The sequence below is a fragment of the Xiphophorus hellerii genome, chromosome 20, assembly GCF_003331165.1.
Source record: "Xiphophorus hellerii strain 12219 chromosome 20, Xiphophorus_hellerii-4.1, whole genome shotgun sequence".
NCBI lineage: Eukaryota > Metazoa > Chordata > Actinopteri > Cyprinodontiformes > Poeciliidae > Xiphophorus > Xiphophorus hellerii.
Window position 1 is genome coordinate 19289796 of NC_045691.1, and position 14380 is coordinate 19304175.

The 14380-nt window shown below is 38.6% G+C and overlaps 1 protein-coding gene across 1 annotated transcript; it reads right to left on the reverse strand.

The window, feature by feature from the left end:
- Positions 1–4655: 4655 nt before the first annotated feature.
- Positions 4656–13784, reverse strand: LOC116710999 (ADP-ribosylation factor 3). Its single transcript, XM_032550365.1, has 5 exons — positions 13694–13784; positions 10453–10684; positions 10259–10369; positions 10045–10169; positions 4656–8686 (listed from the first exon to the last, which is right to left on the reverse strand). The coding sequence occupies exons 2-5, from the start codon at positions 10598–10600 to the stop codon at positions 8525–8527; spliced, it is 546 nt and encodes a 181-aa protein (XP_032406256.1). The 5' UTR covers positions 10601–10684; positions 13694–13784; the 3' UTR covers positions 4656–8524.
- Between the last annotated feature and the right edge of the window lie 596 nt (positions 13785–14380).

Below are 14380 nucleotides of genomic sequence, written 5' to 3' on the forward strand. Positions count from 1 at the left end.
ATTACATATATCAGAATTACACATAAAAATGTTAATATTTCCATGGAAATAGCTATGATAAAAACTGCTCATTATATATTGCTTCCAAAAGAGAAAGAGACTACATTCGCACTGCAGGATGAAGTGATCTACATCTTTTTTTTAATTTTTTGCCTTTATGAGATTTGTATTTGATCTTTTTGAACGACACAGATCTAATTTTTTTCAAACGCGATCCAGGCCACTTGGACATATTGTCCTACATCTGATGCGTATCTAATCTTTTCAGATGTGACCTGCGTCAAAATCTCCATGAAGTTTTATCAGTGTATGTTGATGTGCTGATTTGTAACAAGAAAACTGAAAAATGAGAAGGCTGAAGCTGTTAGCCTTCGTGGGGTTTAATGGTCAGCGCTGTGATCGCTCTCTGTAGTTCTTCACTGGGTTGCCACAAGTCTCTGGAGGTATGCACTCCCTCCTCCATCATGACAAATTGCGCCAACTCATCTAGACTCATCCATGAGATTCAGATCTGTGCTCTGTGAAGGCCTCTCCAGGATTTATGCCCCTTTTGCCCAAAGTGAGACTTGCAGCAGATTTCTCTAACTTATTCTTCTAACACCAACATCCTGTGAACATATGAACTTCTCTAGTATGCCTTGTAAAGTGTCAGTCAAAGTTGTTATGATCTCTTGTTTTTCTTCTTGTTCCTTCATGTAAAACTAGTTTTATCATCTCCATCAGACAGGGTGTGTCAGCGTCTCACTCGTTACCTAAAGACATTCGTCCTGTCCACTGCAACAAACAACAACAACGACTAAGATAGCTTTAAATGCTCCCCTTTATCTGTTACTCATTGTTTGCTGGCACGAATCTCCTCCTTAGCCGCCCCTAGAGACTTTGACCCCTGCCACTCCTTTCTGCTGAAGTTCTTGAGGTGTAAGATCACTTTATTGCTGCATCACAGCATTGCTGCTGCACCGATTTACTGCTGGACTTAGGACTATCGTTTGTGCAAAACAAGAGCAGCAGATTGTTTAATTTGCTTGTAAGAAACATTTCTTCCTGGTTGAGATAAGTTATCTTGCTTTGGTTTAAGAACAAAAGAACCTTAGTAAAAAAAAAACAAAAAACAACCTAAGGAGTGGACAAGCGGGCCAAACCGCTCTGCAGTAACTGGTTCTGCCTGCACCGCCAGTCTCTCTCAGGAACACAAACATCTTGAGTTGTTCCATCCAACAACATCGAAAATGTACGGAGGGGAAAAAAAACAAACCTTTGTATTACTTTCCTGTAAGGAGGTAGAAAGGTTGTTCAAGACAAAGGTTAATGTATCACTAGTAACAGGAAGGGATTATTAAATATAAAACTGCTTCTTATCCCTACAGATTACTGCAAAACAATTTATTTTAACACAAATCAAATCTGTCAGATACAAAATAAACACTCTCCAAAGGTTTATAATGTGAAAAAGTCAAAGAAAGTGACCGGATACTGAAAACGGTCCAAGCGAAAATGTATTTAAATTAAAAGAACAAACTGTTTAAGATTATTTTAAGTACTATAAAAAGCTTGTTGTGTTGTAAGGTGTCCTCTTTGTTGCTGGTTCAAAACATGTTATGAAAGCTGACCATATTTCTGTGTTGACTTTGTCAGAGGTAATTTCCTGTTCAAAGACTTAAAAACCCATTGACTTATTTCACCCCTTCAGTCGTCGACTATATTGCAAAAACATATTTACTGTATCTGACCTCAGAATGAGCTGGAGTGACATCCAATTCTCGCTCTGTCTGGTTTATTATGGAGTCAGCCCACACTGTGCAGCTGTGACAGGCTTTCCACAAGGTTTAGATACAAGCATTTGCAGTTTTTTTTCCTCCTTTTTCCAGAAGTGCATTTGTTTTGTTGGATGAGAAAACAACGCAGACTCTGAGTCTGCGTTCTGACTGATTCATCCTGAAGGTGTTCTGTCACGCTGGTCACAAGGTCAGTGCAAGTCAGTCAGTAAACTCACACATCCATGTGAATAAATGGTGCCCAGAGATGTTGGAAAAGGAAGTGGAACTGTTCCCACAATGTTGGGAAATTGTCCAAAATTTACCAACTAATTATATTAAAAGATGATGGACACAAGAAGACTGAGAACAGATGCACAACACACTTTTCAGATTTTTTGTGAAAAAACCAAATTATAAAACCATAAAAAAACAAAACCAAGTCTAACTAGAAATCTGTTGGACTGTAAATGTCTTGGGGAAAGATATGAAAATGTTCAAGGTGTGTTGAGGTGAAAACTCCAGCAGCTCTTTAACTTTATTGATAGTCCAACGTGTTTCGACTTCTTGGCTTCATCAGGATTAATATGTTCAAGATGTAAATATCTCTGCAAAAGACTTTGTTGGGAAATTGTCCAAAATTTCCAAACCTTTCCTTTCATTGGAACCAAAGTGACATTGTGTAACCCAGAGTTCCAGAGAATATATCTCCATATATCTCCACAGCTCTGCAGTCCTGTAGCTGCATACTTTACCACTGCATCAGATCCTTTGCATTGCACTTGGTGATGTAAGGATTGGATGCAGCTGGTCACTCATGGAAACCCATGAAGTTCTTTTCAAATTGTTCCTGAGCTGATCTGAAGGCCACATGGGGTTTGGAGGTGTGAAACTGTTCAGCTCTTCACAGTACGGATCTGTCTGACCCAGCTCTGTGATTTTACATCACTTCATGGCCGAGATGCTGTTTTCACAGCAATCACTTCCACTTCATATAAAACCGCTAACAGTTGACTGAGGGATATTTAGTTTTTTACACCTGTTTGTGAAACAAGCACTTGCTGCTTGTGAAACAAATTAACCCAAATACCTGGAGGGGTCAGCAAATATATTTTGGTAGTTATAGTCCATTTGATCAACATGACACAGATATGCACTTGGAAATGCCATGAGGCTCAATAATTTAGTCAAAACTTGTTTTTCTTCTAATTTTTAAAATCTCTTATAGTGAAAATAGGAGCTTTGAAATGTTCTCCTTACTACATGTAATCAGTGCAACGTGATCTGATGCAATCAAACCAGTTAATAATGTAGAGGCTGATATTTATAGCGTTTCTAAAATAACAAACAAAAGTGTACTCTATTATAGTCGTAGCACTAAAGAAAACTGATAAGATGTGATAAAACGTTGTGACTGTAATTTAGAAATTGATTTTGCAGTTTACTTTAATGGGTTTGAGTTGTTTATGATCATGTCAATGTTTTTATTAATCCTCAAAAGTCTCTCCAGAGACATTGAAGCGTGTAGCGCAGGACATCCTTCATGTCCTTTCAGCGGAATATTGTCGCCCTCTTCTGGTCAAACATCGCAGCAGCTCATCATTTACAAATGAACGTACAATCACGTCCCAGAGGCTTTAAATTATATTCTTTACAAATGTGACTACTGCAGGGTTGTTCACTTTTTTTTGGCATTAGTTCCTCAATAATAAACATAGCTGCAAAGGAGAAGTAAGTCTAGTTAATGGAAAGACACCAACAGGTTTAATGTGGAATTAAGGGAGGAGTCCTTGCCATGGAACCGTCATGTTTGTGTTTTAATCCCTGAGTCACTCAACCTTTGACCAGGTTCCTCATCATCCTCTGTATAAAAGTGTTGTTCATCACCAAATTAATCCTTGGTTTTGACAAAGTTGTTTTTGGAGCAGGGTTTTCCCACTCTTTGGCAACGTTTTCATGGAAACCTGCGACCAAAACCGTACCTCCTTGGACAAAAGGCAGAAAACACGAATGGCCTCAGGACGTCGGCACAGCACAGGACTCATGTTCCCAGATGTTCCTGACTCTATAAAGTGGAGAAAATGATTTGATCCAGCATGTCTGCAAAGTTCAATGGATTTTAAAATATTCTTTAAATTATTATGTAACTTTAAGATCCACGTGAAAAAGAAAAGAGTAATTTAAATCAAGAAATCAGCTGCAGGAGCAGACTTCACTCAGGGCTGTTTGATGCCGTGCATCATTGCCGTTTGTGTTTTATTATAATGTAATAACAAAATTCACATTAAAGTTGTAACTAAGTGAAAATTATGACAAAACAAACACTCCTGACAGTTTAAGGCCCAAAATTTAGATTAAATTGAAACGTTTGAAGATGCAGCAGAATCCCTAAACAGGGCTTTTTGTTTTAATTTAAAAGTTCATGCCACAAAACAAATTTAATTATGTTCACTTGAAATCTTTTTGTTAACTGAATGTTTTATTTTAAAGTGCAGTAATAAACTAACAAATTAGGGTAGTCTATTGTTTTTTCTGCTTGTTTCTGTAGGGATCATAAAAAATATTTGAATTACCTCATTTTTATTTTACTTGTTCACCCCATTCTGATTTATAAACAAAAAGTAATGACAATAATGCATGAAAAAATATCAATATGCTCAATTGGGCTATCATTTTAGATATAAAGTCAACTTGAATAGAAATGAGTCAATGGAACAATTTATTTTTACTTAAAATTCCCCAAAACTTGTGCTGCCCTTAAAACAACTGAAATATTACTTCAAAAAACCTATTTTGACTTTAATTAATTGACAGAAATACAAGTTATTTCTGATACTAAGATGTACTGTCAGGTTTTTTTTTTGTTACAATGCATGAGTAACAACCACACCAGCCAGGGGAGACAGGTTGTACAATAAATGAGTTTATTTAATTTTTTTAATACAGCAGGATCTTGTCTTACATCACATACAGATGTCTCCATGCATTCAGCACTGGAACATTTTTTTATCTACTTGTGCAACTATAATGGTAAAGAATGAATGAAGGAAAATATTCTTTTCCACACTAATTACCATTGTTTTACAGACACCGTCTACGTGAAAGTTCATTTAAACCCCAAAGAAAACCAAAGAAGAAGTCCAACCACCGAACATGAATCCAGTAAAACAGCAAAACAAAGAGAACGCCTTGTGAGGAAATGTTTGCCTTGTCAATGTGAAGTGCAGTGCAAAATCTGGCTTTTGAGGGTGCTGATTAATAAACAGCAGGTTGTTTTTCTTTAAATAGATAAATATGTGCAAGTCAAATTAAAAATTTAACTATAAGGCCACATGAACCCCCAAAATGAATTGATCCATAACCGTATAACACCTTAGATATGAGAAAAGTACGGATAAGATACCAGAGGATGTACAGTAGGTGACACTGTTGATAGTATGTGACTGAGTATGGCACAGGAAAAAACATTTTATTGACATTTAGCACCTTGCAAAAGTATTCATAGGACTTTGAACTTTAACTTTTGGTATTTGGTCATTTTGACAATCACAAACTTCAATGCATTTAGTCAGGATATGGCGAGACAGACCAACGCAAAGTGATGCATAACAGCGAATTGGAAGGAAATTTGTCTTCACAATTAAAGTCTGATCCTGTCAGAGGAGCTTAAAATTTAAGCAAAACACTAAATGCGTCAGAAAACTAATACTGCACACAACAACGCCAACTTTTAAACATGGTAGTGGCAGCATCATGCTGTGGGCAATATTTTTTTTTCGTAAAAGACAAGCCAACTTGTCAAAGTTGATAAAATAATGGACTGGAGTACAAGGTAATAATTTAAACCACTTCACGCTTATGCAATTCCTTGTGTGTTGACCACCTAAAAATCCAGTTACAAACATTAAAGTTTATTTGTTGCAGTGCGGCAGAATGCAGAGAGGTGAATACTTTTGCAAGACATTAAAAATCTGTGGATTCTGATGGTTTCAGCCGTGACGTCATCAGTCAGAGACGAAGGTGGAGACGGATTGTCTCTCCTTTCAATAAATATGCAAACAGAACATTAACTATCTATAATTACAGCCAGGTGAAGATACCTTCACAACATTCACATTCAGTAGTTGAGCTTTAAGTGACAGAATCAACAGGGAAAACAAAAACAAAAACAAAAACCACAAGCTGGTGCTATTTGAGAGCTGATTTAGACACATTAGAAGGTGGACAAGCAGCTGTGTCTCACTTTAAAGGGGCGGTAGTATGACATTTTTTAACTTTATATCATATTATAAAGTCATTCCCTCATCAAAAACATACCTGGAGAGTTGCTTTGATTCTTTCATGCATGTTTGAGAAATCCTTTAATCTCCTGTAGCAACCATTCAGCTGTGCAAAACAGCGGTTCTCACAAAGTGTCATCTTTCCCATAAATCTTGTCCTTGAAGCCAAGCTCTGACCTCACACAGCAGTCCTCCTCCACAACTCCCCCACTCAGCTCCTGCAGACTAGCGGCAGCAACAATTAGCAAACACCTGGTGGAACTGTGTGTCTGCTGAGTTCACTATATGACCTACTTTTCAGTCCAACGCTCCTAAGAATGGTTTTAAACAGCATGATCTAGGAGCTTTGTTGTGATGACAACAAAGTAGAGTGTTGGAAAGCTTCTTAAAGAGACAGTGGCCCAATTTGAAGGTGCCAAATTGCAAAGTCAGGTTTATTTTAAGTCATATTTGATATATTAGAAAGCACTTTTGTAACAACTGAGGGTAACATAATTGTTTGATTGTACTATAAAATGATTCTATATGTCCTAAAAACACATAAGCATATGATGGCATCTCATGCAAATCGCAGAGTTTTAGTCAATTTTTGTGGCAACAATGAGAGCAGGTTAGAGAAAACCTCATCATCTACGGATTTCTGAATGGAAAAGGGCTGCTGATAAGGCTGCATCCATGTCAGGTAATTGAGAGCGTGTAGCACAGGTTTAAATATTTAAAATGTCCAGTTTCAGTGCTTCAGGTTGCCACAAGCTACTACTAACACAGCATGGCTCTCAAAAGATTTCCATAATGTGGCAGTAAGAGGATGTGTCTTTAGCATGATGGGAGAGATGTTCATGAATTATTATTTCTCTGCTGCCTGCAAGGAAACCGTCAGAGTCAGCTATGATGGTATGAATCTGCAGAATGCTATTATAATGTGAAGCCAGGTTCTGCAGGTCAGAACAACTAAAACAGAAAGTGAAATTCACACAGAGCTGCTGCTGTTTCTAACTCCACATGATCTGATCTTTATAAAAGAGTGGCAAGAAGAAAGTCTCAAAGAAAGAAAACCATCTCCTGTTTCATGTTTTCATAGGGGACTGTAGGTGGGCATTTATCAAATCATTTATGATAAAAACAAATATCTTGTAATACAAATTTTGATTTTTCGATCTCTCAATAAATTTCAATTAATGTTTTTTAAAACCCCACAAAGCTGACAGTATTATCATTTCCACAGTTTTCTCCACTGTTTGTTTCGAGTAAAAATAAATATCAGTAACTTTGAAAATATGACTAAATGCAGCTACTCTGTGCAGTTTAGTGATGTAAACCACAGTTCTTTAAATAAGTGGCATCCCGAAGAAGTCTAATTCAAATGGGAAAGTTTTTCCAAGAACAATATTTGTACTTGTGATGCCATGAATGATGTGACATGTAGTCACAGCCATAACTACCTAAAAAACAAGCGATAATTTTTTTTTCTTACTCTTATTATGATATAAATGGGTTTTCTTTCTTACTGTTACTGTCATAATAGCAACACAAAAGATTGCAATAAATTTCTAATCCCATGTCCCCCACCTCCAGAGGAGACGCAGCAAACTTGAGGAAGAAGCCGCTCTGCACCTAGCCAACATGCAGGTGTGGATAGATGCAGAGGAACACTAACTCCACACACGGCGCTTAACACACCATCTCCACCATGAAACCTGGTGGTGGCAGCATCATGCTGTGGGGAGGCTTTTCTTCAGCAGGGACTTTGGGAAGCTGGTTAAAGTTAATTGAAGATCAATAGAGTTAAATACAGGATATCACAATATTCCCAAAATACGGCAGTAAGATTTTGTTTGTTTAGCATGTGGAGGGAGCTGCCATTTCCTCCATGAAATATGGTGGTGGCAGCATCATGCTGTGGAGAAGCTTTTTTTCAGAAGGGACAGAGAGGTTGACCTGAGTTAATGGGATTATGTTTGAAGGGGATTATGTACAGGGTAAGAATTGTTTCTTTAGCTGTTTGTGATGAAAAATCCCTCTGCATCTAGACACCGAGACGAAGTGTTCAGCACTGCTAACAATAGGGAAAGGAGAGCAAACCATCAGAACCCGCAAAGATTAACGTGGCTGTGTAACACATCTCTGTGACCCTGCAGGACAGGACAACGATTAATGACTCACACCTGGAAAACGAAAACTGGACACGGCACTACAGACTAACACAGAGCACACCGAACCAAAGAACGAGAGGTGGACGGAGCAAAAGCAAGTGTCTGCTGTGACTGCTTACGGTTAGTGTGAATCAGTGCATGTGGTTAGATATGAACCTTTTTTTTCTTTAAATAACCACTGAGCACGGAGCAAAAATGAAGTCTCCCTCAAAACCAGGGTCTTGTTTTGCGCCTACCATTCAAAACCCTTGCACCAAAACCTCACCCTCCATCCCCAGAGGAAAGAAAACACTGGATCGGGTGGCTTGCTGGCTGTGTTTTCCAGGTTTGCCCCCTCTTACTTTTTGTTCTTGAGCTGATTGGCCAGCCAGTCAAGGCCCTCATAGAGGCCGTCGCCACTGGTAGCGCATGTGGCCTGGATGTACCAGTTGCGGTGACGGAGGGAGTGTAAGCCCAGCTTGTCTGTGATCTCCGCGGCGTTCATGGCGTTTGGTAAATCCTGTCAATACAAGGGGGGAAGGTTAGCATGTAACAATCTTTTAAAAATCTAAATTTAATGAAAAAGAATTTTATCTGATGTATCGCAATTGTTGACACACACCCTGGTAATCAGCTTTACAACCCTTAATTTCCAATATGGCATCAATAAACCTTGTCTGGCAACATTTCACAAGGTTAGAGCAAACAGAGAATTATAGCGGAGACCGCTCTAGAAGCAAAAAAATGGACTGTAGTGCATGGCATTCTGGGTAAATACAACCAAAACAAACATGCAAGTCTATTGCTAGCGAGAGAAATAGCTTGTGTCCTTTTGCCAAAGACAAAAGAGAAATCCTACAGTCGCTAAAATCTGATGCCACATCCTTATTGTTTACATTTCTTGAAGAAGGAAGCTGCGCTCATGTCGTTTCCTTCAGTGATTCTTGGTGCAGCGCCACCACAGGTGAGGAGGGGAACAGGTTTTTCAATTGGTTTGGTTCGTTTGACACAGTGCAGTGTGAAAGTGAATCACATCAGCTCAAAATGTAACAAATGTTGCAAATTCGGTCCCCAATCAAAACGAGCCTAACAGATTATCAGGTGTAAAAATACCCTAAATGTCCTGGTATTTCAAATGTTATGCACTCTAACAAAATTTTTATTCTCTTTGGAAGAGTCACAGCCCATTTCATCACAGATCCTCTTCTGTGCTTATCAGCAGGGATTATGTGCTAAATAAAAAAAACATTTATCCTTTTTTCACACCAAAGCCACGTGGAGTGTTAGTTTTAGTCTCATCTGACCAAAGAACATGTTTTCTAGTCAAAGTTCAAGTAGCGCTGACAACTGTGGTCAGAAAAGGCTTTTTTCTGGCAAGCCTCAAAACAAGAGGTTGGCATGTTGATAGGCCTATTGGTTGCTATGGAGACTTGGTGAGTGTGCAAAACCATTTTTTTATTTGCTTTCTAAAGAAACATCAACCCTTATCAGCTTTGTCAAGAAGAAAGCAGGACTGAATGTTACAGCTTTCTATTTCCTGAGGATAAGTCCCACACATCGCTCCCTGCAGAGCTTCTAATTATGGCATGTAATTATGATTTCATGCATCTGAAGCTGTGAAATGTGTATAATTATTCCTTCTATATGACTGGCAGAACTGTTCTGTTTATTTTTAAACATGCATCTTGCATTTTAATATCCTGTTGCATCTCCAACATTTTTGCTTGTTCATGGAGGTGGGAACAGTGTCCTGAACGCTCTTTTACTCTATAATAGTCTAAACCAACTGCGACTTGTGAAAATAAACACTTGGAGCACCATGAAACAGACGATAATCTTATATACTTTGCAGCGGTTTGAAAACTAAAGGCTTCTTGCCTGCTTATTTGCAAACACAAGGAGAACTGCATCTCTCAGCTCATCCTCAGCCAGCATCCTCATCAGCTCCTCTCGAGCTTCGTTCACACGTTCTCTGTCGTTACTGTCCACCACAAAGATCAGACCTGAAACAGTAAGAATAAATCAGACTGAACTCACCGTTTTCTGAAAACAAGCAGACATTTGCTGAGGCTGGCTGATTAGCTCTGCTCACCCTGAGTGTTTTGGAAGTAGTGCCTCCAGAGGGGCCGGATCTTATCCTGTCCGCCCACGTCCCACACAGTGAAGCTGATGTTCTTGTACTCCACTGTCTCCACATTGAATCCTGAGGAAAGGGGAGATGTCATGTTTCATGCAAACACAGTGAACAACTGTGATGGTGCAATTAATGTGATTATCTCAGCTCACCGATTGTAGGGATGGTGGTGACTATTTCCCCCAGTTTCAGTTTGTAAAGGATTGTCGTTTTCCCAGCAGCGTCCAGCCCCACCATCAAGATCCTCATCTCCTTCTTTCCTATGAGGCTCTTCAGCAAATTCCCAAAAATATTCCCCATGACTTCAGAGCAGGTTCTGGTGCTTCAGTCAAGGTGCTGGAGGCAATTTGTTGTCGTCCTGCAGGGACCGACAATTAAGGAGGACTGAAAAGAAACAAAACAAAAGACTTCTAGTGAACAAAATCTCTGAAACCATTTTTTTCCAAAATGTTTGATACCAATGAGGGTGTACCTCAGGGGTCTATAATAGATAATCTGTGATTTAGTTAGTATATTAATGACTTTCTTGAACATTTTCGACTGATCAAAAGAAGCTACAAAAGAATTGTCAACTATAAAGATCAATAGCAATGTTGGTGTACCATAGGTTTCTACGTTGGCTCCTCTAAATCATTTTTACACATTAAGTTAAGGACTTTCCTTAACTTTTTGTCACTTGTTGTAGATGTCACTGTATGTATTTTTGAGTCACTGTATGCATATTTTCAGAAAAAAACAGGAATCTTGGTGTACCTCAGGGTTGTAAACTCAGTCCTCTTGTTTTCTATATTAACAACTTTCCTAAAGTAGGTTCACCTCATGTTACTTATCAGATGTATTCAGATGACACTGTTGTTGTCTGAATACATCATTTAAACACACTCACACACACATATGTATACATATATATGCTGACTATAAAACTAGTCAGCAAATGATCTCTGACTGGTTGCTGAATGTTTGTTTCTCAATGTTGATAGAAAAAATTGTGCAAGTTATTTTGCTGTGTCAAGGAATAAACTGTAGTGCTGCATTTATTGCTTACTTTTAAAACATGTAAAAAAAAAAAAGTTGTGAACAGAATTGAGTTTATTTTTACGGAGCATAAAGAGAAGTTTTAGTTCTGCAAAAGCATAAGTATAATTCTGTCACATACTGTATGATGGGTTAAACACAAACAGGAAGGGTTTGAAAATGTTGGCTATGAAAGTCAAAGCCATACCTTTACTGCATGTTTTAAACTATACATTCATTTACATCTTAATAAAAAGGGATTAAATATGCAGATATCATAAAAAGATTTGTAGGACAATCGGGTGAGGATAAGTGCCTTTGGCAGTCAGATTCTCTTATAGGACAGCTCATACTTGGAGCAACTCATGTTATTTAATATATTAATCTTGTTTTCTTTAGTTAACCTCCTAGTTTCTGCAAATGGAGATTACACTCACACACATTTGCAAGTCCAACTCTGCCGATTATTGATTAATGTCTCTTTTAAATAAATAAATAAAGCAAACAGTAAAGTAAACTACGACCCTGCACTGAACAGGTGCAGCGCGCTGTTGCACAGCGACAGTCGGTATCAGAAGGTGACAGAGATGCATGTCCGCGCCATGACTCCAGGCAGCAGCACAATCTGTTCAGACTCCTTTCACAGCCTTTCCTTCTCCTTCACATGTAAGCTTGCAATCACGCCAACCCCTCAGAGCACATGCAGCATGTCCTACATTACCATGCCTAATTAGAAGGCATTTAAAACATGAGCCAGGCACCATGTCACCAGATACTGCCGTAGCTAAAGGCCTTAAGGCATAATAAAACCAGACTTGTGTATTCTGAGTCTTATAAAAAGCTAAACTTGAGAGGAAAAAATATATGTTTTGCCACCAGAATCTGGTGGCAAAAGGTCATTTTCAGCTGCATTACAGGATGAAAAAAAGAAACTCACCAAGTTAACTTACTTTCCATGACAATACAAAACACTGTGCAATGGAGACTATCATGAGAATTAAAGCTGAAATACTGCAGGTTTTCTGCCCAGGTCACATTTTCAGATACTCTGCACCTTTAAGCCTATTCAAGGTTTCCAATAGAAAACTTGGTAAGCCCGGTGGCTGGGTCCTAGGGCAGTCATTCATCCAGCGGCCCAACGTGTTAAAAAATTAAAAAACGTTTAAAGTTGACATGGAAATTTTAAAACATCACTTGATAATTACGTGTTATTGAAATATTGGAAGATTAACACCTGAACACCAACTATAAAGCCTTAAAAATGCAAACATTTAAAAAAGACTTAACTAAATAAGCAATGCTTAGCCTGGTGGGGGCACAAGAAAAACCTGGTGGCCCACCAGGCTTATAGTAGACTAGGGGAAACCCTGCTATTGGAAAGCAACAAAAGTTCATAATTAATTTATGCCAGATTTTATTTGAATGCATAGATGAATTGACCAATGCTTGAATGGATTCCTGAATGGATGGGTGTTTTAGACAATGAAATGAAAAAAGTACCTATTTTTCCACACTATTTTTTTTCTCATAGTTATGCATACTTAGAAGATATTGCATTCAATAATATTGAATTGGATTAAAAAATACATAATGAGCAGCAGAAGTAACTTTTATCTAAAGGATTTAACATAAATTGAAAGTTGTAAGGAGAAATTTCAAGGGGATTGTTCTTTCTGAACTAAATTCATTGATGACGTACATAATAATAATTGAATCTGTGTGGAAATGGGCACAGTTGCTTACAATTTGATCAAATAGATGCTGCTAGAAACAGATACTACTGCTGCTGCTCAGTTTGCTGAGATAATAAAAATATAAACAGGAAATATTCTGCAGCCCTGTCCATGGTGCTAAAGAGGAGACAGAGCACCTGATCATTGCCTGACTCCAGCTCCCCTCTCAGCTATCTGGGGCTTTTATCCCTGCATGGAGGGAGGTAAGTAAGGGCAGCAGGGCCTGACAATGCCCCCCAGCTCCGGTGTGTCAGGTTAGCCCGGGATGCTACGTTAGGTTACAGCCGTCCTGTCTGCCCCGTTAGCAGCCTCAGATCCATTACATTTCACCACACATGGCTCCCAAACGCTGCGAGCTAAATTATACTAAATTATATCAATTTATCAACTTTTTTTATAGAAACATTTGGATGCGGCGGTTGCTAGCGTTTGGACCGTTTTGATCCACCCCATTCATCCGTTTATCCATCCCTCCCTCCGCTCATCACCTCAGAGGGCATCCCGCTACAGCGAGCCGCCCGCTGCTGCCTGAGACCGGGCGGCACCGAGGCAGCGCGGCCGCTGCCGGAGCGACACATTCCCCCGTATAATTCAGTTACCTGTCGGAACCTACGTGATACGTGGTGCGGTCGGTGTCCTCGCTTACCTTAGCCTTGCAGTCCACTACTGAAAGGTCTCACGAGATCTCCCGGAGGACAACTCGCCAACACACGAAACCTCGCGATATTTAAACTAAAGCGGCGCAAGCGGGATTTTTTTTTTCCCTGGGATGAACTACAAATTGTGTTTATATGAGTTTTTTAGAAACATCGAACGGTTTTAGCATTATAATTGTGTAAGTTTGCTTCTTTTTTTGTGATAGTAACTATTTACTTGGTTACATTTACTTGGATAACATTTTGAAAAAAGAAAAAGAATTTAACTATAACACACCTTGTATTTTACTTTTACTGGAGTAATTGTTCTAAAGGTACTCCTGGGGTTATTGCAATAACCAGGAGATATTATAATTCATTGGATACTTTGTGATACAAAAAGTTTAATCTGAAGGTTCAAACAGTATGTCCTGAATGCAAACTTTCACTTTTTCCAATCTTGTTGTTTTTTTTTTTTTAGCACACTGCCAAACACAGTGATACAAAACAGCGTATACATTTAATTTACTATTTCAATGCCTCAATCAGGGAAAGCGCATGTGTATTAACCAGCTTTTTCAGGTATGTAAATTTCAGGCATTTTTTAGGTTTATTGTCAGCAAATATAGATATTCTACCTTCTCAGTGATATTCAGATTTTTTAAAAACCTTCTGGAAGGTGTAAAGGGCCTGTCTTT